General features: G+C 45.3%; 1 protein-coding gene across 4 annotated transcripts in view; it reads right to left on the minus strand.

Moving 5' to 3' along the window:
• Nucleotides 1–27,281, minus strand: part of LOC137541109 (tubulin-specific chaperone D-like) — a 1,052,576-nt gene that overhangs the window by 133,865 nt on the left and 891,430 nt on the right. For 3 of the 4 annotated variants that reach the window (XM_068262253.1, XM_068262252.1, XM_068262254.1), the window contains exons 2-4: nt 10,848–10,916; nt 3,410–3,619; nt 3,142–3,192 (exon numbers count right to left, since the gene is read on the minus strand). The exons of the other annotated variant lie outside the window; for it this stretch is intronic. In XM_068262253.1, coding sequence (XP_068118354.1) covers nt 3,142–3,192; nt 3,410–3,581 — 223 coding nt within the window. In that variant the 5' untranslated portion in view covers nt 3,582–3,619; nt 10,848–10,916. The remainder of the gene's footprint in view (nt 1–3,141; nt 3,193–3,409; nt 3,620–10,847; nt 10,917–27,281) is intronic. 4 annotated transcript variants of the gene reach the window in all.

The raw sequence follows: 27,281 nt of genomic DNA on the forward strand, positions 1-27,281 counted from the left end.
GTATCACTGGTGGTGACGTGTTTAGTTCTGCCAGGTGATCTGTGCGGAATGTTCATTACTGACAGTTCTATGCACAGAGTGAAATACTGCTTGCTTGACAGTTGGAGAAAGCAGTTCTTTCCCACAATGCAATGAGGTTCTCAGAGAGCAAACGGTCAGGACCACGGTCATGACATTACACTGTGGGAGGTGTTTCACCACAATATCAGCCAGACAGACTCCCCTGATTATCTATTAGAGACTGGATAAAATAAAAAGACAAAAAACTAAAAACAAAAGGGGCACCGGGAGCCCACTATCGTGTAATAACGTCTTGATAAATGGACAAAAAAATAAGGATTATTATACTCACAAAAGTGGGTTGCTTTTGATGGCAACCACTTTCAACACATATGGAGAAGTACCGTCTCCACTCGGCCTTTTTGGTCGCAGCTCCTTAAGAAAAAAAAAAGAGTGTCCTACACGGAGATAGGAACAGCTCCCCTAGCAAGTAGGGTATAACACTTTGGGTAATGTCGATCACGGAGGCGCCCTTTGTTGTTATACTGTTGTGCTTAGTTTTTGAACAATTTATATGGTAAGAATATAACGTCTTACCTGCAATGAATGACTCAAAACGATAAATAGATAGGAAATTGATTGTGCACCTTAGACAACGCGTTTCGCGACTACACGTCGCTTCCTCAGGTCAAGTAATTGTGCTTTGAAAGAAAAAAATTCCAGATGGCACTCACAATCACAAACAAATTACATACATACATACAACAATATATAAAAAAATATATAAAAATATATATAAAAACCATGAACATATAAAATCCTAACATATTAAATTACATGTGAAAATAACACATTTAGAGATTCACCCACATGAGGAATTCACCATTAATAAAAATAATTGACAATATACAATAAACCTTAAGAGATTCATCTAAAAGAAGGATTCCCCATTGGTAAAATAGACCATTAAATTTGGACTTGTAAAATTAGATTGCTAGTAAATAGTGATTATTGTACATAAGCCAAGAATGGCCGCCTAATTGGGAAGGTACAATAAAAAGTGGTAATGAATAGACAAGTAAAAAAAAAAAAAAAACCCTTTAATGGGCTATGTATTATGATAAATTGGAGCCTATACCTAAGTGTAGAGACAACGTAATAGTATTGCATGTAGAGACAAAAAAGAGTGGTGGAATACCTTAAGAACACGGGGCGTGTTACATAATGAGCAGTATATATGGAGAAAGTGTGTGCATATACATATGTGTATCTCTGCAAATATGTCAAGTTAAATTCTAATTATGTGAGCCATTAGAAAGGCAGAGAATTTCAGGCATATAGAGGGGACAACGGTGTAATGGTATAAGTTTCAGGAGTACCAATTATGTGATTGAAGAAAGTACTCACTTATGGCTGCGCCACGTTAGTTGAATAGTGCCCGGAAGGGGAGAAGAGCATGCTTATATGTGAGGAGGCGGGGCAGTGAAAGCGGCTTACCTATAATTGCTATCCAGAAATCCTGGGCGCCATAACGGGCGCACGAGCTGCCGGTGTTTAATTATAGTGGCATAGTGTTTGCCTATTTCCAGGTCTACGTGACGTAGGATTAGCCTACGTCACATCCTGCGGGACAAGACGGAGCCGCCGCCATATTGTGTGTGGCTGGCTGGTCCGTATGTGGGGGGGGGCGCTGTCCGCCATATTGGATGTGGCTAGGGAGGGAGGAAAAGAGTCGCCGCCATGCTGTGTGTGGCTGGTTGGCAAAAGCATGGGGAGGGAGCTCCGGTGGCCATGATGGAGATCCGGGGAGGGAGCTCCGGTGGCCATGATGGTGGCCAAGATCTTCTGGGGCTCACCATTATTGGGGGAATTGAACAGTGGTATGTGGGGGTAATCTCTTAAGGTTTATTGTATATTAATTGTCAATTATTTTTATTAATGGTGAATTCCTCATGTGGGTGAATCTCTAAATGTGTTATTTTTACATGTAATTTAATATGTTAGGATTTTATATGTTCATGGTTTTTATATATATTTTTACATTTTTTTTATATATTGTTGTATGTATGTAATTTGTTTGTGATTCTGAGCGCCATCTGGAATTTTTTCTTTCAAAGCACAATTACTTGACCTGAGGAAGCGACGTGTAGTCGCGAAACGCGTTGTCTAAGGTGCACAATAAATGTCCTATCTATCATTTTGAGAGTCATTCATTACAGGTAAGATGTTATATTATTACCATATAAATTGTTCAAAAACTAAGCACAACAGTATAACAACAAAGGGCGCCTCCGTGATCGACATTACCCAAAGATCTATTAGAGAAAAGGTAGAGAGTTCTCATGGGAAAGGGGGTATCAGCTACTGACTGGAATGGAGTTTATTCCTTGGTTAACATTCCTCTTTAAGGAACAAGACAATATACTGTGTACAGCTCTGCGTAAGATGTCGGAGTTATATAAATACTAAATAGTAATAATAAAAACTTTATAACTGAATGGGTTTACTTTTGATTACATACAAATTATAATAGGCATCAGAGTCTGAAATTGGTTCGAAATGTAAACACCATTATCCTGATCTAAACCCATGACTGATGCCACAGCCCTGATCTGAAGCCATGACCCTGATCTGAACCCATGAACGACGCCATGACCTTGACCTGAACCCATGACTCTGTAGCAATGACCGTGATCTGAACCTATGACAGACGCCATGACCTTGATCTGAACTCATGACTCGGTAGCCATGACCGTGATCTGACGCCATGACCTTGATCTGAATCCATGACTCAGTAGCCATGATCCTGATCTGAACCCATGACTCTGGAGCCACACCCCTGATCTGAACCCACGACTCAACGGCATGACTGGTCTGAGCCACTGACTGGAGTCCTGACCCTGTTCTGACACCATGAACCTGATCTGAAGCAATGACTCTGTAGCCATGACCCTGATCTGAACCTTTCACTTTGAAGCCATGATCGTGATACAGCAGCCCTGACAGGTTCACAAAGTGATCTGTTTACAAAGTGAAGTGTCAACTGGCTTCACACTTATTAACATTAGCAACATTTCTCTGCACCCTGGAGGTGCCTTGCTGGCCCCTGCTCTATTGTCTATGGTTCTGAAAATAGCTTACCTAGATGTGGATCCAGAAGGTGAGGCTGCTCCTGATAATTGTCCATAATAACTACAATGAAAGAAGAGAGGATGGTGAGACTCAGACAAGGGACATACAGGCTTCTCGTCTCCTACCCCTGCCTAATCCCCAAGCACAGAGTTCAATCTATTACCCCAGCAATCCCCCCTCCACCTCTACCCCCAAACAGATTCTGGATTAGCAGGACTCACTATGTCCCGCAGTCACACACATATGGATCTAGTAATTTGCAGTTTGGTTCGCTTACCTTTAAAGCTCTGCGCACACACTTCTCTGCTCACCGGCTCCATACAGGACATCTGCAGGTTGACAATCAGGTCTTGTGTCTGTTTGCTCTCCGTAAAAGATCCCAAGATGTTACCACTCGATACAATCTCCGGGCTGCCATCTTCCTCTCGCTCAGCATGGTCTGCCACCATCGTGATGATTCTGCACTAGAGACGCTTACGGCTCCCACCTAAACAGACAGAACAGAGGCTTTCCTGAGCCGCCATTATGTTGCTAGTTACAGCTGAATGACCTCTGTATGAGCACAGCACCATCACAGGAATATATTCTCCTCCACATCACACATTGCAGAAGTCTAACCTGGCCAGGCAGATCTGGTTCCTGATTGGCTGCTACGGATGTCAGAATAATGCCAGTAGCTGCACCGTACAGAGGCGGTTATTCAGTTCCAAACACATCCAAACGCCAACAGGAAGTATGCGGCCCCTTTCACACTTCATGCGTTTCCATCTGATTATTGAGCCACATGCAACTGCAAGGACATTAGCGCTGATCCCAAATCCCGAGAACAGCTGTCCAAAACCCCAGATACAGTCCACTGGAGGGGGGGGGGGGGGAATCAAAAGCAAACATTTTAGCCAGTTGAGAACTACAGGCTTACACCCCCCTCGCAACCAGGCAATTTTTCACACTTCTGCACTCTGCAGCTTTAACAGCTCACGGCAGGGCCCTAGAACTTAAATGAATCTTACCTCCATTTCTTCACACAAATAGGCCTTTCTTTTAGTGGTCTGTGATAGCTGTTGTGATTGTTTTTTTTATTTAATTCTATAGTTATTACTCCCTCCCCCCAAAAAAAAAATTGGCGTAAGGCTGTGATCCATATCGTTTTTTCCCACATCTCATAGGCATTAGCATAGGGGGAGCTGTGATTCTCATTCTATCGAGCAGGACTCACAACACAGTAAAAACATTAAATTGTGCCGCAAAATCAATTCACAATTTGTGCTCCCAATGTGAACTCGCCCTTACAGAGCTCGCTGCTGCTGCCATGTGGTTCAGTGAGTCAGGCTGTAATTACTGTTTACTAATATGACCATGCCGTACTATCACAACAATGTGACGGACTCTGGCCCACTGGAGCATGGCTGGAGGAGATTTGTATAATTGAGAGATTGAGAGGTGAGAACCACAAGTGACAAGCACTGGAGGCCGATATCCCATGGCAAGAGGGAGGAGCAGCAGATTGACATTACTGCAGCTGCAAGAGAGACTGGGAAGCAAAGGTTTCAATTGAACAGACACAGCACAAAATAGCCTATTTATGCACTACCAGTCTACTCAACAGCACTCCAAGAGTTCAAAAAAGGCACTGCTGTTCTCCACATCATTATAGAATGCTGAAAATGCGCAGGCCTGGGGTGCCGACGCTGCGGACCGCGAGCCGGGGCCGGCGAGGCACCTCCAGGCCGCAGGCCTGGGGTGCCGACGCTGCGGACCGCGAGCCGGGGCCGGCGAGGCACCTCCAGGCCGCAGGCCTGGGGTGCCGACGCTGCGGACCGCGAGCCGGGGCCGGCGAGGCACCTCCAGGCCGCAGGCCTGGGGTGCCGACGCTGCGGACCGCGAGCCGGGGCCGGCGAGGCACCTCCAGGCCGCAGGCCTGGGGTGCCGACGCTGCGGACCGCGAGCCGGGGCCGGCGAGGCACCTCCAGGCCGCAGGCCTGGGGTGCCGACGCTGCGGACCGCGAGCCGGGGCCGGCGAGGCACCTCCAGGCCGCAGGCCTGGGGTGCCGACGCTGCGGACCGCGAGCCGGGGCCGGCGAGGCACCTCCAGGCCGCAGGCCTGGGGTGCCGACGCTGCGGACCGCGAGCCGGGGCCGGCGAGGCACCTCCAGGCCGCAGGCCTGGGGTGCCGACGCTGCGGACCGCGAGCCGGGGCCGGCGAGGCACCTCCAGGCCGCAGGCCTGGGGTGCCGACGCTGCGGACCGCGAGCCGGGGCCGGCGAGGCACCTCCAGGCCGCAGGCCTGGGGTGCCGACGCTGCGGACCGCGAGCCGGGGCCGGCGAGGCACCTCCAGGCCGCAGGCCTGGGGTGCCGACGCTGCGGACCGCGAGCCGGGGCCGGCGAGGCACCTCCAGGCCGCAGGCCTGGGGTGCCGACGCTGCGGACCGCGAGCCGGGGCCGGCGAGGCACCTCCAGGCCGCAGGCCTGGGGTGCCGACGCTGCGGACCGCGAGCCGGGGCCGGCGAGGCACCTCCAGGCCGTTACTGCTTCCTGTCTTGACTCTAGACCCCCAGAGGTTCTGTTCTGTTCTGTTCTGTTCTGTTCTGTTCTGTTCTGTTCTGTTCTGTTCTGTTCTGTTCTGTTCTGTTCTGTTCTGTTCTGTTCTGTTCTGTTCTGTTCTGTTCTGTTCTGTTCTGTTCTGTTCTGTTCTGTTCTGTTCTGTTCTGTTCTGTTCTGTTCTGTTCTGTTCTGTTCTGTTCTGTTCTGTTCTGTTCTGTTCTGTTCTGTTCTGTTCTGTTCTGTTCTGTTCTGTTCTGTTCTGTTCTGTTCTGTTCTGTTCTGTTCTGTTCTGTTCTGTTCTGTTCTGTTCTGTTCTGTTCTGTTCTGTTCTGTTCTGTTCTGTTCTGTTCTGTTCTGTTCTGTTCTGTTCTGTTCTGTTCTGTTCTGTTCTGTTCTGTTCTGTTCTGTTCTGTTCTGTTCTGTTCTGTTCTGTTCTGTTCTGTTCTGTTCTGTTCTGTTCTGTTCTGTTCTGTTCTGTTCTGTTCTGTTCTGTTCTGTTCTGTTCTGTTCTGTTCTGTTCTGTTCTGTTCTGTTCTGTTCTGTTCTGTTCTGTTCTGTTCTGTTCTGTTCTGTTCTGTTCTGTTCTGTTCTGTTCTGTTCTGTTCTGTTCTGTTCTGTTCTGTTCTGTTCTGTTCTGTTCTGTTCTGTTCTGTTCTGTTCTGTTCTGTTCTGTTCTGTTCTGTTCTCCTTTGCAATAAAAAAAAAATTTCCCACCCCAATAAAAAAAAAACTAGATTCCACTGCATTTCATTGCTTTCATTAAAGGACCTGCTGAGAACATTTCAGTAATAGTCTTGTTAATGTTGATGAGCACAAGGCTGGAGATCATTAAGCTGTCATTAGGCTCAACATGTTAAAAGGAGGGTGATGCTTGAAATCATTGACCTTCTCTTGTTAATCATGGTGACCAGCAAAGGAACGCATGCAGCCACCATTGCATAGCATAAAAATGACTTCACAGGCAAGGATATTGTGGTTAATAAAGATCAACAATTTATAGGATCATCAAGAACTTCAAGAAAAGCAGTTCAGTTCTTGTTAAGAAGGCTTCAGGGCATCCAAGAAAGTCCAGCAAGTGCCAGGATTGTCTATGAAAGAGGATTCAGCTGCGGGATTGGAGTGCAACCAGTCCAGAGGTTGCTCAGAAATGGCAGCAGGCAGGTGGGAGCACATCTGCACAAACAGTGAGGTGAAGAATTTTGGAAGACAGCCTGGTGTCAAGAAGTACAGCAAAGAAACCACTTCTCTCCCAAAAAAGAACCATCAGGGACAGATTGATCTTCTGCAGAAAGTATGGTGACTGGACTGCTGATGACTGGTGCAAAGTCATAGTCTCCAATGAAGCCCCTTTCCAATTGTTTAGAGCATCTGGAAAAAGACTTGTCAGGAGAAGAAAAAAGGTGAGCGCTACCATCAGCCCTGTGTCATGCCAACAGTAAAGCATCCTGAGACCATTCATGTGAGGGGTTGCTTCTCATCCAAGGGAGAGAGTTCACTCACTATTTTCCCCCCCAAAAAAAACACAGCCACAAAAAGAATGGTACCTAAACACCCTCCAACAGCAACTTCTTCCAACAAATCAACAACAGTTGGGTGAACAACAATGCATTTTCCAGCACGATGGGGCACAGTGTCATACGGCAAGTGATAATTAAGTGGCCCAGAGACCAAAACAATGAAATTTTGGGTCCATGGCCTGTAAACTCTCCAGATCATAATCCCATTGAGAACTTGTGGTCATTCCTCAAGAGGCGGGTGGACAAACAAAAGCCAACTAATTGAGAAACTCAAAGAAGTGATTATTAAAGAATGGGTTGCTATCAGTCAGGATTTGGCCCAGAAATTGATTGACAGCATGCCCAGACAAATTGCAGAGGTGCAGAAAAAGAAGGGCCAACACTGCAAATACTGATTCTTTGCATACATCTCATGTAATGGTCAATAAAAGCCTTTTAAAAAAACTCATGAAGTGCTGATAATTATATTTCAGTACATCACATGCACAACCGAAACAAAGATCTAAAAGCAGTTTAGCAGCAAACATTGTGAAAACCCATATTTTTACAGTCTCAAAACTTTTGACCAGGAATGTGTACACACGGAATATAGAAAGTGTGTGTAAAAAAAATATATATACAAACATGTATTGTGTACACATAGTATATACTCTATATTCACACATAATAGGATCATACAAATGTATAATATATCTCTATATATCTATTTATGTGTACACACACACACACACACACACACACACACACACACACACACACACACACACACACACACAGGAAGGGCAGCAAATGAGCCACTTCTCTCCCCCCAAAAAACCATCAGTGACAGATTGATCTTCTGCAGAAAGTATGGCAACTGGACTGCTGATGACTGGTGCAAAGTCATATTCTCCAATGAAGCCCCTTTCCAATTGTTTGGGGCATCTGGAAAAAGGCTTGTCAGGAGAAGAAAATGGTAAGCACTACCATCAGTCCTGTGACAAGCCAACAGTAAAGCATCCTGAGACCATTCATTTGTGGGGTTGCTTCTCATTCAAGGGAGTGGGTTCACTCACAATTTTGCCAAAAACACAGCCACAAAGAATGGTACAAAAACACCCTCCAACAGCAACTTCTTCCAACAATCCAACAACAGTTTGGTGATGAACAATGTATTTTCCAGCACGATGGAGCACAGTGTCAGAAGACAAGTGATAACTAAGTGGCTTAGAGACCAAAACATTGACATTTTGGGTCCATGGCCTGGAAACTCCCCAGATCATAATCCCATTGAGAACGTGTGGTCATTCCTCAAGAGGCGGGTGGATGAACAAAAACCAACTAATACCAAGAAACTCAAAGAAGCGATTATGAAAGAATGGGTTGCTATTAGTGATGGGCGAACAGTGTTCGCCACTGTTCGGGTTCGCCCGGATTTTGGCCTGTTCTGGTTCGGTTCAGCACCCCCCGAACACCTCATGGTGTTTGGGAGGGTGCTCGGCCACGCTGCCCGAACGTGCCTTCTTAGTTCGGCCGAACACAGCCGTGTCCGGCCGAACATAGCCCCCTATAGGGTCCCAGCATAAAGGGAGAGCATGCCCCGAGCGCGGGGGGGGGGGTCAGAAATGCCCCCCACCCCTCCCCGCTAAGCTCTCCCTTTTGCCGGTACGCTATGACGTTAAATTTAAGCCCCCAAAACTACGTGAGGAGGAGGGCAGGAAGCAGGCAGCCGGAGATGCTAGGCGCTAGTACCATCTGGTACTTCCGCCCTCTCTTGACGCACTTCCTGTTTACATTTGAAGTCGCGTCAAGAGAGCGCAGAAGTACTGCGATGATGCGTACGAGGGTACGTGTCATGTAGATGACGCGTACCCTCGTTCATGTCATCGCGGTACTTCTGCGCTCTCTTGACGCGACTTCAAATGTAAACAGGAAGTGCTTCAAGAGAGGGCGGAAGTACCAGATGGTACTAGCGCCTAGCATCTCCGGCTGCCCGCTTCCTGCCCTCCTCCTCAGGTACTTTTGGGGGGCTTAAATTTAACGTTATAGGGTACCGGCAAAAGGAAGAGCTTAGCGGGGAGGGGTGGGGGGCATTTCCGACCCCCCCCCCCCCCGCGCTCGGGGCATGCTCTCCTTTTATTCTGGGACCCTATAGGGGCCCCAAAGGGACATGTTCGGGTTGGGTTCGGGGTTTGGCCCGAACATCGGGGGCATGTTCGGCCGAACTACCCCGAACATCGGGATGTTCGCCCATCACTAGTTGCTATCAGTCTAGATTTGACCCAGAAGTTGATCGAGAGCATGCCTAGACAAATTGCAGAGGTCCTGAAATAGAAGGGCCAACACTGCAAATACTGACTCTCTGCATAAATCTCATGCAATTTTCAATAAAAGCCTTTGAAACGTATGAAGTGATTCTAATATTTTTCAGTACATCACAAACAACTGAAAAGAGCAAAAAACAAAGAGCTAAGAGCAGTTTAGCAGCAAACTTTGTGAAAAGTCACATTTTTGACTCAAAACTTTTGGCTAGGACTGTATACATAGTATATACTCTATATTCATACATTATATAATTACACAAACATGTATTGTATATACATACTCCATACAGATATAGTATATATAAAACATGCATTGTGTATGCATAGAATATACACACACAATATATACAAATATTGCGTATTCATAGTATATACACACATGTACAAACATGTATTGTGTGTATACATAGTATATAAACACATAATATACACCAACATGTATCGAGTATACACACACTAAATACAAAAATGTATTGTGTATGCACACAAAATATACAAACGTATTTTGTATACATAGTATATACACTAACATGTATTGTATATACACACAAAATATACAAACTTATTGTGTTTACATAGTATATCCAAACACGTATTGTGTGTACGTAGTATATATACTAACATGTATTGAGTATACATAGTATTTATTTTGTATACATACTCACAATATATACAAACGTATTGTATATACACCAACATGTAATGTGTAAATAAACTATATTAATACATTATATAAACATGTATTGTGCATACATAGTATATACAAATATGTATTGTGTATGCATAGTATACACACACTATATACAAACATTGTGTATTCATAATATATACACATACATGTACAAACATTTGTGTGTATACAAAGTATATAAACACCAGATACACACAGAATTTACAAACGTATTATGTACACAGTGTGCGCGCACACACACACGTACACAGTGTGTGTGCGCGCGCGCACACACACACACACAGTGTATACATAGTATATCTATATTCATACATTAAACAAACATGTATTGTTTATACATACTATACACATTGTGTACTTATGCATAATAGAAACACTCAAAAAATTATTATGTTGGCATTTGTAACTTAATCATTCTATATTTTGGACATTCACATAAATACATACAAAATTACTTTCATTAAAAAAAAAAAATAAAAAAAAAAATTGGAATGAACAGATGAAAAAAATCTATATCAAAAGTTGGTGTGTGTGGCTATAGGCTTCCTCACATCCTGTCTCTTCATGTAATCCAAGACACACTCCATGTGGAGATCAGGGCTCTGTGGGGGCCATACCATCACTTCCAGGACTTCATTACGCTGAATATACTTCTTACTCACGTTGGCTGTGTGTTTGGGGTTATATTCCTGCTGTAGATTACATTTCAGGCCAATCATACGCCTTTCTTTCTGATGGAAAAGGAGAACAAAATTATGCAGAAAATCTTGCATGCAAGCACATCCAAACCAAAATACACGTCAAATTGCGCACTGGAGAAAAAAAAAAAAAAAAAAGAAAAAACCATTGGAGGAGGAGGTGCAACACAGACAAAAGATAAATAACTCAAAATAGGAACATTGTCACCCAAAGGATTAAAAAATGTTTTTGATCCCATCCATCTGACTTAAAGGAATCATCAGGGTAAAAAAAAAAAAAAACAGTGTTGCTCACCTGGGGCTCTCTCTAGCCCTTTGCAACCGACTGTCCCACGCCGACTGATCCGCTTCTCTCCACTGCCGTCCCAGACTCCCCGCACAGTGCAGAGGACGACCTCAATGTCATCCTTCCTGCACCTGCGTGAAGCGTCGCTGTCAATCATGGCCACATTGTCCACTGTGCACAGAGCAGGCACAGTAGTTCTGCACCATGCGGAGAGCCCAGGACAGCGGCGGAGAGTGGAGCAGTCGGTGTGGGACAGTCGGCTGCAAGGGGCTGGAGAAAGCCCCAGGTGAGTAACACTGAATTTTTTTTATTTTTTTTGCCTGAAGATTCCTTTAAGTGAAGATGAGGAAGTCTTTAAAAAAGGTGGCCACTAATGGTACAATTTGCCAAACTATTGTTCACAATCTTCACATGAACATTTGGAAATGCTACCTTGGGACCACTAAGACAAAAACCTGACCAGTTTTATCAGATTGACAGAATCCTTAAAACAAAAAAAAAACAAAAAAAAAAAGTCATTATTCTGATCAGATTGGTTGTGAGATTTTTGTCCATTAGTAGTGCCAAACAATAATTTCCAATCATTCATATGAGGAATTGTTTGTAAACAAATTGTATCATTAGGGGCCTTACCTAGTAGATATCACTTTTTGTGCAGTAATTAAAGAGAACCTGTACTGAGTAAAAAAAAATTAAAATAAACACGAGGTAACTTCAAATGAACATTGCATAGTTACCTTGCCATCAGTTCCTCTCAGAAGCTCACCATTTTCTTCTGACAATCCCTTCCAGTTCTGACAATATTTTGTCAGATCTGAAATATATCAGTTGCTGTCAGTAAAATATCAGTTGCTGTCAGTTGTAGCTGAGAGGGAACCTGATGTACCAGGTAATGTTTGTGTTTCCCTATGGCTCAAGTGGGCGATGTTGCAATTTAACTGTGTGCTGACCAGAAAGATGTTATGGGTAATGGCCATTTTCAAAATGGAGGACGGAGAATTCCCTTGATCACAGTGAACAAATAGGACGCGGGACAGGAGAAAGACACTGAGCAGTAGACTACATGGAAGGCAAGTATGACTTGTGTATATTTATTTTGACCTTTAATTTTCAGTTCAGGTGTTCTTTAAACTTCTTGGATCTACCCAGTGCACACCCCTGAAACCTCTTCTACCCAATTCATCCATCCCCCACCCTTCTGACAGACCAGTAGTAAACATTTAATATAATGCTAATGGTTCTGAGCTAATACAAAATTATCTTGCTTAGATCTGAGCCAGGTACATACACACACACCTTTAAATTATAATTGGCTAATCGCTGACCAATTTTACCACCTCCATGTAGTATGGGGGTAGGAACATACTAGGCAGAATCACATATGCATTTTCCATAGCCGTCGACCCTTAGACCGATTTCACACTGCAAAAAGGCAAGGTGCCCCCACCGCCAAAAATCAGGCCTTCAGGAGAATACCACATTACTACGCAGTATTCCTCATCTGGCCAAGCAGGAAGTGCACGGAAGCGTATTATAAAAACACACTTCTGCGCTACTACATCGCGTTGGAAAGTTTTTAAAAATACTCATGACGCCATAGACCAGTTATGGCTAACCTTGGCACTCCAGCTGTGACAAAACTACAAATCCCATCAGGCCTCTGCCTCCCCGAGTTATGCTTAGAGCTGTCAGAGTATTGCAATGCCTCATGGGACTTGTAGTTCCACCACAGCCGGAGTGCCAAAATTAGCCATCATTGCCATAGACTAACAACTAACGGGCTGACTCAGGTCACTGCGCTGTAACGTAGTTCTGGACCAGCGTCAGAGCGAGGACTTCCAGGGGACCGCAACGCTGGTAATGCGATTTACCCCATAGGTTTGTACCGGACTGTGGCAGCAGTGCATTCACTTGATGCACCGCCCCAGAGTGAATGGGTCCTTCTACTACATGGAGGTGGAAAACTTGGTCAGTGATTGGCCAAACATAATTGAAAGTGTTTACCAGGCTTCACTGGTCAGCATAATAATGAATGGCATCTGTATCACATCTGGCATCCATTTTCCATGCACTGCAATAATCCTTCATACACCAAAGGAAATGAGATTTTCACCACTTCCCATTCCTGAGCTTTTACTTCATGGCCCACATGCAATTCACTTTCTCCTAGGTGAGATTTTTACACCTTGCTATAAAACGGAAAATTGTATACTCACCTAACGGTAATTTTCCTTTCCATGTGCATCCATGGCAGCATACTGTGATACAAGTCTGAAGAGTCTGTGTGAATGACTGGCTGTTAGGTAAGAAACACATTAGCAAGCTAGTCAGTAGGTAGAGAGGACATATTTTGCATCTTTTAGTAGTGATGGACCATTCTCCATAGCAAACCGTTGACAAAGTAAAGGTTATTGCAAGTTATGAAAACATGCCGATCACGCGGTGATCACGGGGGATGAATTATACTTCCACGTTGTGGATAGGCCGAAGGCCGAACATACCCAGTCACAACAAGTACTGAGCATGCGTGGCACGTGATATGGTTATATAACATTGTGTTGCAATAAGCGCGTAACCCTGAATTAACTGTTTCAGGGAATGCACGACTTAACCAGAACTAGTTCTGTTTATGAAAATATTGACTATAAGTCATCCAATCGTAGTGAAGCTCATGCCTGTGCATCCCCAGGATGCAATAGGGAAAATGGGTGGAGCTATGAGTATAAGAAAGAGATTTCCCTTGCTTTGATGGGACTCTCCACTACTGACGAGTTGTGTGATGTTGTGCATGCGCTGCCTCCTGACGATCGCTGGTCTCCCGATACGGAGTGATGATGCAATATCCGGTAATGTATTGATTCTTTACTCTATTACTTATCCATGATTCACTGCTATACCTGTAAATAATGTAAATAATTGAATAAATATCCTAACAGTGTGAAGTCGTAAGCTATGTATTTACCTAGTCTGTGTGCTAGTGTGAGTCGAGTGTGAGGCCTTAGCAACGCCAAAAACATAGCATTACACATACATATGGAGTTAAGCCCCACCCCTACCAATTAACAGGACCTTAGCTATAAAAGAAACGAAAAGAGGGAAATCCCTATGCTGCCATGGATGCACATGGAAAGGAAAATTACCGTTAGGTGAGTATACAATTTTCCGTTTTCCATATGCCTCCATGGCAGCATACATATGGGATTTAACTAGCAGAGAAAAAAAAGTAAGGGTTTAACAGATTCAGAAATAACTTTCTTTCTAAATTAAACTGAAGCGGAGGCTGCTGGATTGACTCTGAAATGGGCAATGAAAGTATGGACAGAGGACCAGTTGGCAGCCTGGTGAATCTTTGCCCGGATAGCGAAGGTGGCACAGGGGACAGCTGAGAAGAGTGCACTGTGATGCCACCCACAGGGACAAGGTCAAAAACCCTGATAATAGGCTAGCCTTAATAAAAGGCTTTGTTGATTCATTTGAGCCATGTAAAGATCTTTTGAGTTTGAGGTTAGCTGGCTCTTTCTCAGACCTGATCGAATTATGAAGAGCTGTTCTGATTTCCTGAAGCTGCCTTGTTACATTCACATAGGCTCTAAGTGTTCTTGCAACATCTAGAACATGCAGATCAGAGGAATTTGTATCCATAAAAGATGGCACTGTACGATCCTGATTAAAGGGAAGCCCGGAAGTGAAGTGCTGTAGTGATCTCAAAACTACTGAGTAGAATGTCAAGAATGAGCTCCTAGATCCTGGAGCTCGGAAACTCTTCTGTCCGAAGAGATAGCGACTAGAGGCATAGTTCTTAAGGTTAAGTCTCATCTTCTGCACTCTTCCACTGGATCAAAAAGAGGTTTTGCTAACTGAGAGCCTGCGCAGTTCCCACTCTGGAAAAATGTTGCAATTAGGAGGCTTGTTTTTGGTGGCAGCCTTCATAAATTGCACTATTAGAAGGTGAGAGATCCAGCAGTGATCCGTTAAAGCAGAGCTAGCAGAAACCTGCACTTTGAGAGTGCGAGCCAATTGTTTTTCTAGGCCAATCTGGAGGAAACTAAGAATATGTTGTGCAGTGCAGTTTCTAGGCTAAAATTTACCCAGGGCGAGGGTGTAAAAATTGCGCCCCCCCCCCGAGCAAGGTATGGGTGCCCGCAGTATAGGTTAGCCAAGTCTAGTTGCACTTAGTATAGGTCCCCCCAGTATAGGTAGCCAAGAATAGGTACCCCAGTATAGGTAGCCAGGCATAGGTGAGCCAGTATAGTTGCCCCCGCTATAGGTTAGCCAGGTAGGTGCCTCCAGTATAGGTAGCCAGTATAGTTGCCCCCAGTATAGGTTAGATAGGCAGGCGCCCCCGGTATAAGTTAGATAGGTAGGTGCTCCAGTACAGGTTAGCTAGGTGGGTGCCTCTAATATAAGTAGCCAGAATAGTTGCCCCCAGCATAGGTTAGATAAGTAGGTGCCCCCCAGTATAGGTTATTTAGGTAGGTGCCTGCAATATAGGTAGCCAGTATAGTTGCCACCTGTATAGGCTAGCTAGGTAGGTGCCCCCGATACAGGTTAGATAAGTGCCCCCAGTATAGGTTAGATAGGTAGCTGCCCCCCCCCCCCAGTATAGGTTAGATAGGTAGGTGCCCCTCAGTGTAGGTTAGATAGGTAGGTGCCCCTCAGTGTAGGTTAGATAGGTAGGTGCCCCCCAGTACAGGTTAAATTAGGTAGCTGCCCCCTAGTATAGGCTAGATTAGACCGGTGCCCCCCAGTATAGGTTAGATAGGTAGGTGCCCCCCAGTATAGGTTAGATAGGTAGGTGCCCCCCAGTATAGGTTAGATAGGTAGGTGCCCCCCAGTATAGGTTAGATAGGTAGGTGCCCCCCAGTATAGGTTAGATTAGGTAGCTGCCCCTACAGTATAGGTTAGGTAGGTGCCCCTCAGTATAGGTTAGGTAGGTAGCTGCCCCCCAGTGTAGGTAGATAGGTAGCTGCCCCCCCCCCGTGTAGGTTACATTATGTAGCTGCCCCCCAGTGTAGGTTAGATAGGTAGCTGCCCCCCAGTGTAGGTTAGATTAGGTAGGTGCCCCCCAGTGTAGGTTAGAGATAGGTAGGTGCCCCCCAGTGTAGGTTAGATTAGGAAGCTGCCCCCCAGTGTAGGTTAGATTAGGTAGGTGCCCCCCAGTGTAGGTTAGATTAGGTAGGTGCCCCCCAGTGTAGGTTAGATTAGGTAGGTGCCCCCCAGTGTAGGTTAGATTAGGTAGGTGCCCCCCAGCGTAGGTTTTATAGGAAGCTGCCCCCCAGCGTAGGTTAGATTAGGTAGGTGCCCCCAGGATAGGTTAGATAGGTAGCTGTCCCCAATAATGGAGGGGGGAGCCGCGGGGAGGGCAGCCCGACCTCTCCCTCCCTCTCCTCTCCCGGGCGCCCTCCGTGCTCCCCCCTCAGATGCAGAGTCCGTGAGCAGGCAGGGAAGCACTGTTTACAACTCACCTGCCTGGCTCCAAGCGCTGCTCTCTCGCCGCTGGTCTGTCTCCTCTCTCTGTACGTACTGATACACGCTGCTTCCTGTAGCCGGAAGCCGCGTGTATCAGTACGTATACAGAGAGAGGAGACAGACCAGCGGCGAGAGAGCAGCGCTTGGAGCCAGGCAGGTGAGTTATAAACAGCGCTTCCCTGCCTGCTCACGGACTCTGCATCTGAGGGGGGAGCACGGAGGGCGCCCGGGAGAGGAGAGGGAGGGAGAGGTCGGGCTGCCCTCCCCGCGGCTCCGGCTCCCACCTCCGTTATAGCGCCCTCCTCCCAACAGCGCCCCGGACGGCTGCACGCTCCGCACGGGGCAAGAAACGGGCCTGATGTTGTGCTGGTGGAGCCATTGGATCAAAATTATTTACCAGAGCAATTGAGAAAAAACAATTTTCCAGTTTGTGGTAGTTTTCCTTGCTTTTAGCAGTGTGTTTATCAATGATTCTGAGTTTACCAGGTCTCTAAGCTTCCTCCCACAATCCTTAAGCCATTAAATTAAGGGATTGAAGAGACAGATGATAAATCGAGTCCTGGGACAGGGGGTGTGGTCTGACTGGAAGAGGAATAGGAGGTTCCAACTTCAGGCTCCAAATTAGAGGGACTCATGGCTGGCATGGCCAAAATGGACCCACTTCCAGGAGTACCACTTGTTCTAGGAGGAGTCTCCTCAGAATTTTGAAGATAAGTGGAGTTGGAGGAAAAAGACACTAATTACTTACGGTAACGTCTTTTCCAGTAGTCCGAAGGACAGCACCCCTGAGACCTGTCTCCCTCCCCACAATTGATGGACAGGAACTAGATTAGCATAAAAGATTTGCATCAATTAGGCAGACATATAAGCAGGGTGAAACCAGACCTCGTCAGTAATAAAAAAGACAACACCATTATGTAATGCTTCCAAAAAATATGTTTTAATAGTATAAAGGGTGGGTCGCAAGGGTGCTGTCCTTCGGACTACTGGAAAAGACGTTACCGTAAGTAATTAGTGTCTTTCCAGGAACGTCCTTGGACAGCACCCCTGAGACGATAGACAAGACCATATAATTTAGGGGGGGACAACTGCTTGTAACACTTTTCTACCAAATGTCAAGTCTGAACTTGCTAAGACATCTAGTCTATAGTGTTTTACGAATGTATTTTGACTAGACCAGGTAGCCGCTCTACAGATCTGCTCAATCGTGGCTCCTGCCTTCTCTGCCCAAGATGCTGATACTGCTCTTGTAGAATGTGCCTTCACAGATGAGGATAGGATCTTCCCCTGGCGAGAATAGGCTAAAGCAATAGTTTGTCTTATCCATCTGGCGATCGAGCTCTTTGAAGCCTGTTTTCCTCTGAATTTTCCTCCAAATAAAACAAACAGAGCATCTGACTTTCTCCATAAACTGGATCTTTCAATGTATGTTAATACAGTTCTTCTCACATCGAGGCAATGAAGTCTCTGTTCCTTGCTGTTTGAAGGATTATTACAAAATGAGGGCAGAAATATTTCTTGAGATCTATGAAATCTTGAGACTACCTTAGGCAGAAAAGAGGTGTCGAGACGCAGAGTTATTCTGTCTCCTGAAATTACACAATACGGTTCCTTCACTGAAAGGGCCTGAAGTTCACAAATTCTCCTGGCGGAAGTGATTGCTATTAGGAAGGCTGTTTTAAGGGTTAATATCTTGTCCGAGACCTCCTCCAGAGGTTCGAAGGGGGCTTCACACAAGGCCTGAAGTACTGTGTTGAGGTCCCAAGATGGCATCTTACATTGAACAAACGGTCTAAGACGTTTTAGAGCTCTGAAAAAACGGACAAAGTATTCTTCCTCTGCTAGTCTCCTTTCCAGAAACACACTAAGGGCGGATGTGTGAACCTTCAAAGTGCTTGTGCTGAGCCCTATTTCATAACCATCTTGCAGGAACTCGAGAACCGAAAGGGAAGAACTCACTTCTCTTGAATTCTGAAAACACCATTCATTGTACACATTCCAGACCTTTCCATAGATTTGCCTTGTGACTTTTTTCCTACTTTGCAATAAAGTCTCTGAAAGCTTGTTTGAAAAACCTCTGTTCTTTAATAACCTCCATTCAGGCTCCATGCGGAAAGATGAAGCATCTGCAGATTGGGATGAAATGCTGGACCCTGAAGAAGAAGGTCTGGCCGCATCTGAAGACGAATTGGATCTGCTGTAGCTAAGCTCCTTAGAAGAGTAAACCAGGGTCTCTTTGGCCAGTATGGTACTATTACTATTGCTTTTGCTTGATCCTGGCATATCCTGCTGAGAACCCGAGGTATTAGACATAGAGGAGGGAAAACATACATTAGTCCTGGACTCCATTTTATTGAGAATGCGTCTACCGCCAAGGGCTTGTCCTGTGGACACAGGGAGCAGAACATCGGGCACTTCTTGTTGTTCCTTCGTGCAAAGAGATCCAGGACTGGATGACCCCATTGCTCTGTGATCTCCTGAAATACCTCCTCGTTTAGAGACCATTCGTCCTGGTGAAGAGGGGATCGACTCAGGAAGTCTGCCAGCTGATTTAATGTTCCCTTCAGATGTAGAGCTTTCAGGGACTTCAAGTTCATCTCGGACCATCTCAAAATCTGATCTGCTTGTAAGTAAAGGGATCGGCTCCTTGTTCCCCCTTGCCTGTTTAGATATGCCACAACTGTGTTGTTGTCTGTTCGAATCGTGACATGAGTCTGTCTTATCTGGTCCTGGAAGTGTTGCAAAGCCTCCCATACTGCCTGAAGTTCTCTGTTGTTTGATGATCGTAAGTGTTCTGACCAAGTTCCCTGAGCTGGGGATGTGCCTAGATGGGCTCCCCATCCCCAGGCGCTCGCGTCTGTCATTATAACAGTCTCTGAGGGAAAGTTCCACAGATTTCCTTTCGAGAGATGAGGAGGCCTCAACCACCAATCCAGCGATCTCTTGACTCTCTGAGGAATGATGACAGACTTGTCTAAAGATTCCTTCTTCCGATTCCAACTCCTTAAAATCCAATGTTGAAGAGTCCTGGCGTGCAGCTGTCCCCACTGAACCGCGGGAAGTGAAGAGGTTAGTAATCCCAGCAGTGCCATAGCTTTCCTTAGTGTGACTGATTTCATTTCCTGGAAAGAAAGAACACATCTTAGAATGGCAGATATCTTTCTCTCGGGCAGAATCACCAGGTTAGCAAGAGAAGATATAGTGAAACCCAAATATTCCATAGATTGACAGGGAGTAAGAGAGGACTTTTCCCAATTAATCAACCATCCCAAGGATTGAAGAAAGTCTAAGCAGACATTCACTTGAGCATGCACAGACTCAAAGGATGGACCCCAGATCAAAAGATCATCTAGATAGGCGATAATGTGAATAGATTGTAGTCTAAGAACCGCCAAGATCTCACATAGTACTTTAGTAAATAGCCATGGTGCAGAGGATAGACCAAAGGGGAGGGCAAGAAACTGATAGTGTCTTACCTCTCCTTGTAGCATCAGGGCAAACCGTAGATACCTCTGAGATTCCAGATGAATTGGTATGTGCAGGTATGCATCCTTGAGGTCTAGAGAAGACATGTAACATTGATGTTGAAGCAGATTTATTACGCTGCGAACATTGTCCATTCTGAACTTCCGATATCTTATTGACATGTTTAATCTCTTTAAGTTCAGGATGAATCTGTATTGACCCTGGGGTTTTCTTACAAGGAACACTGGTGAGTAAAAACCCTGATACTGCTGGCACTTTGGGACTAATCTGATTACTTTCTTTTCTAACAGTGAGGACACCTCTGTCTTTAAAGCTAGATCTTTGATTGGATCCTTTGGAGATGGTGTTAGGAAGAACTGACTTGGAGGGTGGTCTGAGAACTCGATCTTGTACCCTTCCAGAATTATGTTTAGTAGCCACTTGTTTTGAGAAATGGATTCCCATTTTTCGTAGAAGAGCGCAATTCTGCCCCCCACTGGGAGCCTGGCGTCATTGTCTAGGGGGCTGTGAGGTTGGATTAGAGGAGAAATTGGAGGAAAAATTGGGCTTAGAACGCTGTGTTTTATTTGGGACCCAACGTCTCTTATTGGGGGGCCTGCTGTCAGTCTCTTTCTTTTGGTCTCGAAAGGACCCCTTTCTTTGAAAATTCCTCCTCTTAAATGGAAAGTTCTTTTTCCTATCAGCTGATCTCTCTAGGATATCATCTAATTTGGATCCGAACAGGAACTCACCCTCACAAGGGATCCCACATAATTTTGATTTAGAAGACGTGTCACCTTGCCAGGTCTTTACCCAAATGCCTCTCCTTGATGTATTCACCAGGGCTGAAGTTCGAGCTGTTAGTCGTACTGTGTCGTCTGCTGCATCTGAAAGATAATTAGCTCCATGCAACAAATTATCAAAATCTTTAAGTATCTCTTCCCTGGGTACTCCTGAAGCAATGCGGGATTGTGTATTCAATAACCAGACCTTCAGAGACCTAGCTGCTGCTGTGGATGCTACTGCTGGTTTTAAAGTTAGAGTAGACGACTCCCATGCTCTCCTTAAAATGTTGTCCATTTTCTTGTCTATGGGATCCCTGAGGTTACCAAAATCTTCAAACTGAAGGTCTGACCTCCTAGACAGTTTGGATAATGAAGGATCAAGTTTTGGGGCTGTACCCCAGAACTTCTGATCTTCTGGATTAAATGGATACTTTTTAGATAGGGATTTTGGCCAGAAGGCTCTTCTCTCAGGATTATCCCACTCTCGTTTAACAATATTCTTTAGGGCACCATGAACAGGTATATAAACAGTCTCAGGGTCAGATAGACCTACATACATCTGATCTAATGGAGTAAGAGTCTTTTCGTCAGGTTTTATCCCCATAGTATCATGCATTGCTTTCAGAAAAATTTTCATAGAGTCTGGGGGAAAAGCAAACCTATGCAATTTATCCTCTGTATGTTCATCTTCAGAACCGATCTCCTCTAACGAGGAGATGGCTACCTCACCCTCAGATAAATCTGACTCAGCCGAGTCCTCTCCTCTCCTTTTATGAGTAGGGACTGATTCTGCAGGTTCTTGTTCAAGCGTAGAAGGAACTACCCGAACAGGGGCTGCCTCAGAGGCAGTAGAGGCTGAGGGCTGGGATGCAGGATTAACATCTGATGGAATATTAGATGGAATGTTCGCTTCCTTGATCACTTGGATCGCAGTTGCCATTTCAGACTTCATCCAACCCATAAGGTCTTTGAAGATTACAGGGGATTCCTTTTTAACAATTTTATCAGTACAATTACGGCAAAGAGGCCTTGAGGATGATGATGATATTCTCTCTGAACATATAGCACACTTCTTATAATCCGATTTCTGTGTAGACTTTCCCTTGTCACTCTTTTCTCCCTTATCAGGTAAATCGGGCTTGTCTTTAACTGATTTAGGCACAGTGGGCTACAAGAGAACAGATGGGAAAGTATAATCAGAATATGCCCCTTTAAGCATATTACAGCAAACAACTGTTAGGATTCATATCATAGTCCTACCAGAGAGGCATCGGAACCAGGCTCCACAGATCTAGTAGACCCAAGTCCTGCGGCAGCGTCCATGATCGAAGTATTAATGCAGAGACCATGTGCTTAGTTTAAATAGGCCGCCCAAGAAATACCGCCCCTCTACCTGTGGTGTCTCTAAAAGATTTCCCACAGAAACAGTGTCAGATGACACATAGTCCCCCTCGCTCATACCTCTCCCGCCGCCCGGAACCATCCGTCTCCGCATCCCTCGATCCGTAGCAGCCACGCCGACTCAGAGGGTGGGGACCGCAAATGCAGCAGCCGCATCAGCAGCCGCATGACTCCGGGCGGCGAATCAGGAAGTACTTCCGGGGTCGAGGTGGCGTCAGTCTGCCCGCGTGATCACATGATCCGCAATCCGGAAGTGGGCTATGAACGCGTCCGGCATGTAGTCCTTCTGATACGGAGAAGCCAGTAGGTGCAGCACGGAACCTGGGCCAGTACACTAACCGGCCTACAACCAGGAAACCCCGCCACACAGCTCCTGTCCCACGGACATGGTTGGCTCCAGCTTCTCATCCAGCTCCTGGTGGTGGACAGAAAACAACTGACGAGGTCTGGTTTCACCCTGCTTATATGTCTGCCTAATTGATGCAAATCTTTTATGCTAATCTAGTTCCTGTCCATCAATTGTGGGGAGGGAGACAGGTCTCAGGGGTGCTGTCCAAGGACGTTCCTGGAAAAACAGACCATTCAAAAATTTCAGGTGTTGCCAGAGCACCCTGAGCCTTTGAATGTGGGGGCAAACCTCCTCGAGCTGGCATTTAGTTGATGTAGGTTGCCATCAGGTCCACCTACCCAATGGTCACAGATCACTCTGGATATATTTTATTGAGTGGCCACAAGCTATTGCCTCAGTCCCCTTGATTGAGAAAATCTGCCGCAGAGTTCTGAGGCCCTATTAGATTAACTGCCATGATGCTGCAGAGATTGCTCTCTGCACTGGAGATAATATTGCTGACCTCTAACAGACTCCTTGTGTCCCTCTGCTACCTGATATCAAAGACTGACATCTTATCCCAGTGATGGCTGAAGGTCTGAAGCACTTTATAATCCACCCTGTGTTTGAGTATATTTGCAGGGATCGATTAGCTTTGTTGTGACTATTTTACCTAGGCTAATACGACCTGTAGGACATGTCAAACCATGCTTGCATATTTACAAGTTATGGGTGAACGATTGGTTAATAGTTGTTGAGCTTGTGTTTAGCCACCACCGCAGACAGTCATCGTGGGAGTGAGAAGGATGGTCTGAGAGTAACTGGTGGTTTCATTGATGGAGAAACCCTAGTTGGAATGGGCAGATGTGCCATTGAACCCATTTGACCATCTGGATTGTAGATGACGAAGTGCCCAGGAGGTGTATACAACACCTTGATTAATGAATATTGTATGATAATCAGCACTCGCGAACTTTTGGCAGCAATTTTCTCATCTGGTTACTGCATTGGATATAGATTGGAATCTTGCTCCCGGAAAGATTAGATCCTCAGAAAGAGTGAGGTGGCTTTCCTCCTTGTTTGTTAACCAGCCAAAGACAGACAGTGTTTGAAGAAGAATCTGTTGCTAACACAGTAGAGCCTTGGGATCTGAGGCTAGCAACAAAAGATTGTCTAAATAGTGATAAAGTCCTAACTTTGCTTTCTCAACTGAGCCACCAGACACACTAGTAGCAAAAAAGGTTGTCATGGCTGTGATAATGTCGAGAAGGAGGATGGTTACTGGAAAAGAATGTTACCAACTGCATGGTGGAAAGAAGTTTAAAATAATGAATGTATCTGCCAAGTCTATTGAATATATTCAGTTCTGTAAGGGAATGGCTGGTCCATTCATTTGTTGTAACTCCATCTTGAATGTTTTCAGAAAGATGAAGATTTAGGAATTTCAGATCCAGTACTGAACGCAGATCCCCTGACTTCTTTACAATGAAGAGAGGAGAGTAGACTTCCTGAAAGCACTCCTCTTCTGTAAGCAACATAACAACCATTTTCTGCAATGAGTCATGAATGTAAAAGAGCAGGTCTCTGTAAAGACAAAGTGACTGAGTGGTGGAGTGAACTGTGGCCCACTCGTCCTTTATTGTTTTTGTCCAGATAATATGGAACTGCTGAAGTCTTGCAGCTACTATCTGGACTTCAGAATTGCCAATAGGACTCTGCGCTGACTGCTTTGTGAGCTTATGGAGATTAGCATGTGAAGTTTGCCAATTACTATGGTCTGGTCTTTCCTTCCGCAATATCTTCTCTTCTTTGGTATAATACCAACCTTGGTTACTGTTGGATGCCAGATCCAACTTGTTACTAAAAAGATTTCTTCCATCAAACAGAATTTTAAACACATTTTGTTGGAAACTGGGATCAGCAGACTAGATTTTTTTTTTTAAACAGACCAATTCACTGTCATGGCAATAAGCCTGGCATATTAAGTGGACTGGACAAAATCTATAGCCCCTTCTCTAATAAACTTAGAGACAATATGAAAGTTCTTTAAGCTGCCAGGACAGAATCAGAATCCTTGTCCACTTCCGTGGCAACTGAAGATAGAGCCAGGGCTGGTTTACATGCCCCTCCAGTAGTGGTATACACCATCGTTAAATCTATATCAAGTTTATGGTCTAGGACATTTAAAAAGTAATCAAGACTTAGTCATGTGTCTTGCATGCCATGTAAGGTTGACATGTCCACCATGGAAGCGAACGCTAGGACTGGAGAAAAAAGAAAAGAAAAAAGGATGATGTTTGGAAATTCTGCTTTTTCAGGAAGGACTTTCTCCTTACCTTTTCCCATTGATCTTTATTTGATCTCTTTCAAGACAGGAAAGGTGAATGATCATTATTTCAGACGTTTCTTAGCCTGGAGAAGGGTTTCCTTTTCCCAGTAAATGGCTTCACAGATGGTTTGGATAAAGGAGAAATAGAAACCAGATATCTGTATGCTCACTCTCATTGGATTCCTGCTAAACCATAGATGATTGAGGATATTCAGTATCTTCATTGATTTGCTGGGAGGATGCTTGGGGACCAAAGAGCCTACATAGGAGTCTATCGATTCCTGGACAGCCTGCTTTATCATCTTGGATGTGTTCCATCTGGTGGAACTATGGCTCTTTCCCCATCTGGTGGAAACAGATCTACTTCACTGATTTCCCTGGCATGGTTCTGTCACCACAAGCCCAGCAATCTGGGGGGCTATGGCGCCTTTAACTGGGACCTGATCCTCCAGTTCCCAGGCAGATTATTTACCTGCTCCTTGAGCAGGATTCTGAGTGATGATATAAAGATCTAAAGCAGGATCTCAAATGAGGACATAAAGAAGTAATGTCCTAGAACTGTGGTGGGAACTTGCCCTCCTTTGTTCTCTTCCTGGGCTTGTATATAAAAAAAGTACAGCCCATTTATGGAAGGTGTGCTCTCTTTTTTGTAGAAAAGCGGGGTCACTTACCTGTATGACTCTTACCTATTGACCTTAGAATTATCTGTTTCTGGCACAGTGTGATACAGAATGCAGTCCAACGAACCGCAAGAGATGAAATAAGTAAGATAAGAGGTACATGAAATATAGCAGAAAAATAAGAATCAGATAATACTTTCATGCAAGGAATGCTATGTGTAACGATTGTGGAATTCTCTCCGTGATCAGCGCACAGGACGTGTGCTGACACTGCGGAAATCCTCCACAAGCGTATAATTTGAGAGAACCCAGCAAAAGGTGCAACGCACCTGTAGAGGGAAATTCCTGTCGGCAGGTGGAGCTGTGGAGTGTAGAGAAATAGCTCCTCTGCCCTGCCACAGACGCCAGACAGGAATTGTACGAAGGGAAGAAACGCAGGGCAAGATAGCCCTGAAAGAGAGATCAAAGCGACAGAGGTTATGTGTGTCCACCAATCTAGTCACCACCTTGGGACGATAAACACACACCCAAGAAGATCAGGTGAGAAGGCAATCGCAAGAGATGGCGATTGCTAACAGCAACACAAGACCGAATAAGCAGAGGAGGAATGTATGTGTGTGCACCAATCTAGTCGCCAACCTGCGACTGTGCACACAACAGAGGAAACCAAATGAGAACGCAATCGCAAGAGAAGCGATTGCGAATGAGAATGAGCACAGGGACAGATTGTATGCGTGTGCCCCAATCTAGTCGCCAACCCGCGACGGTGCACACAACAGCAGATACGAAGTAGGAACGCAATCGCGAGAGAGGCGATTGCCAGAGGTGACACAAGGCTAAAGCAAGACAGGGCACGAGAGTAGCAAAGGCACAGCAAATCATACAATGAGAAGATAAGGAAAATAAACGCTAAAACCGCACTCATTCGCAACATCGAACGCGTTTACAGCACAGTCTCCGCGTGTTAAGCACAATAGAGACAAGCACACCTAACTAACCACCGACAAACACCAAACAGAGGACGCGAGCGCTTGCTTAACGGTTACCTCACCGAGCCTCCAGCAAGCGTTCGTATCAGACAAGACAGATACACGAAAAACAGGAATAAGAGAGAGATACGATCCACTGCTTTTCCGCCAGAGTGAGTGCGATCCAAGTAAGGCAACAGAGCTAGCAAGATCCACTGCTCTTTCCGCCAGAGCAAGTATGATCCAAGTATAGCAAGAAAGCTTAGCTGGATCCACTGCTCTTTCCACCAGAGCAAGTGTGATCCAAGTACAGCAAGAGAAACAGATTAACAGAAGGGCCTACCAGTAACAACCGCTGCTCTGGTTAGCACCCCACAGACAGACAGAACAGGCAATACAAATAATACAATCCCAACTGCCCTAGCAAGGATGCCTAGTGCAGTCCCAAGAATTACTGTAAGCTAATCTTTAAACAATAAGCATGGCTGACACTCCAGGAGTGTTTCACAGGACAAACCCTTATGACCAGTGAAGTACTGTGGAATCACACGGTATTTATAGAGCAAGCCTACAAAGGATGTGGCTAGGCAATTTGCATGACAAACGTATGCAAGTTCCTCAGCAGCAGCAAGCTGCAAAACTGACAAAAGGTCTCTTTTCCAGAGACCTGCAGAATGCAGACCTGAACAGTGGTCAAAAAGCTGCCTGCCTGCCAGGCAGCTGAGCGGATCATTACACTATGTCATT

Source organism: Hyperolius riggenbachi, chromosome 12 (genome assembly GCF_040937935.1).
Source record: "Hyperolius riggenbachi isolate aHypRig1 chromosome 12, aHypRig1.pri, whole genome shotgun sequence".
In the NCBI taxonomy this organism is placed as follows: Eukaryota; Metazoa; Chordata; class Amphibia; order Anura; family Hyperoliidae; genus Hyperolius; species Hyperolius riggenbachi.